The sequence below is a fragment of the Penaeus monodon genome, chromosome 28 (genome assembly GCF_015228065.2).
Source record: "Penaeus monodon isolate SGIC_2016 chromosome 28, NSTDA_Pmon_1, whole genome shotgun sequence".
NCBI classification, from domain to species: Eukaryota; Metazoa; Arthropoda; class Malacostraca; order Decapoda; family Penaeidae; genus Penaeus; species Penaeus monodon.
The window spans coordinates 8094662-8095065 of NC_051413.1; the positions used below are offsets into that span (position 1 = coordinate 8094662).

General features: G+C 40.3%; 1 protein-coding gene across 1 annotated transcript in view; it reads right to left on the reverse strand.

Moving 5' to 3' along the window:
- The window catches only part of LOC119591035 (brefeldin A-inhibited guanine nucleotide-exchange protein 1-like), a gene marked incomplete at both ends in the record, with an annotated part of 21531 nt that overhangs the window by 16534 nt on the left and 4593 nt on the right, over positions 1–404 (reverse strand). The window contains 1 exon segment of the mRNA XM_037939763.1: positions 107–341. Coding sequence (XP_037795691.1) covers positions 107–341 — 235 coding nt within the window.

Here is a 404-nt window from a genome sequence, read left to right on the forward strand (position 1 = left end):
CAGCAAAGGGATGAGCAAAACAAGAAAAAAAGCAAGAAGAAAATGAGTACAATACTATACAGGTTAATCACACACCTTCAAAATGAAAGAAAATAAACACAGTTACCTCAATCTGCATCTTTAGGTGAGCCTTGAAGTTGGAAAGTAGGGCAACGAAGATAGCAAGTGAGAGATGAAACACTTCTGGAATAGGTGATACCCCATTCTTGCTCAGGGCCACACACAAGTACTGCTTGATGGCAGTAATGAATGTGTCATTTGAACGAAAGACTCTCCCTGCATTCTGCACAATAGACAGGAGCATCTCAAGGGACAAGATCTTGGATCGAAGTTCGTGAGACCTGATAGAGTAAGTGGTTTCTTAGCAAGAAACATCAATCATAACTGGAGGAAACTGACAAAAA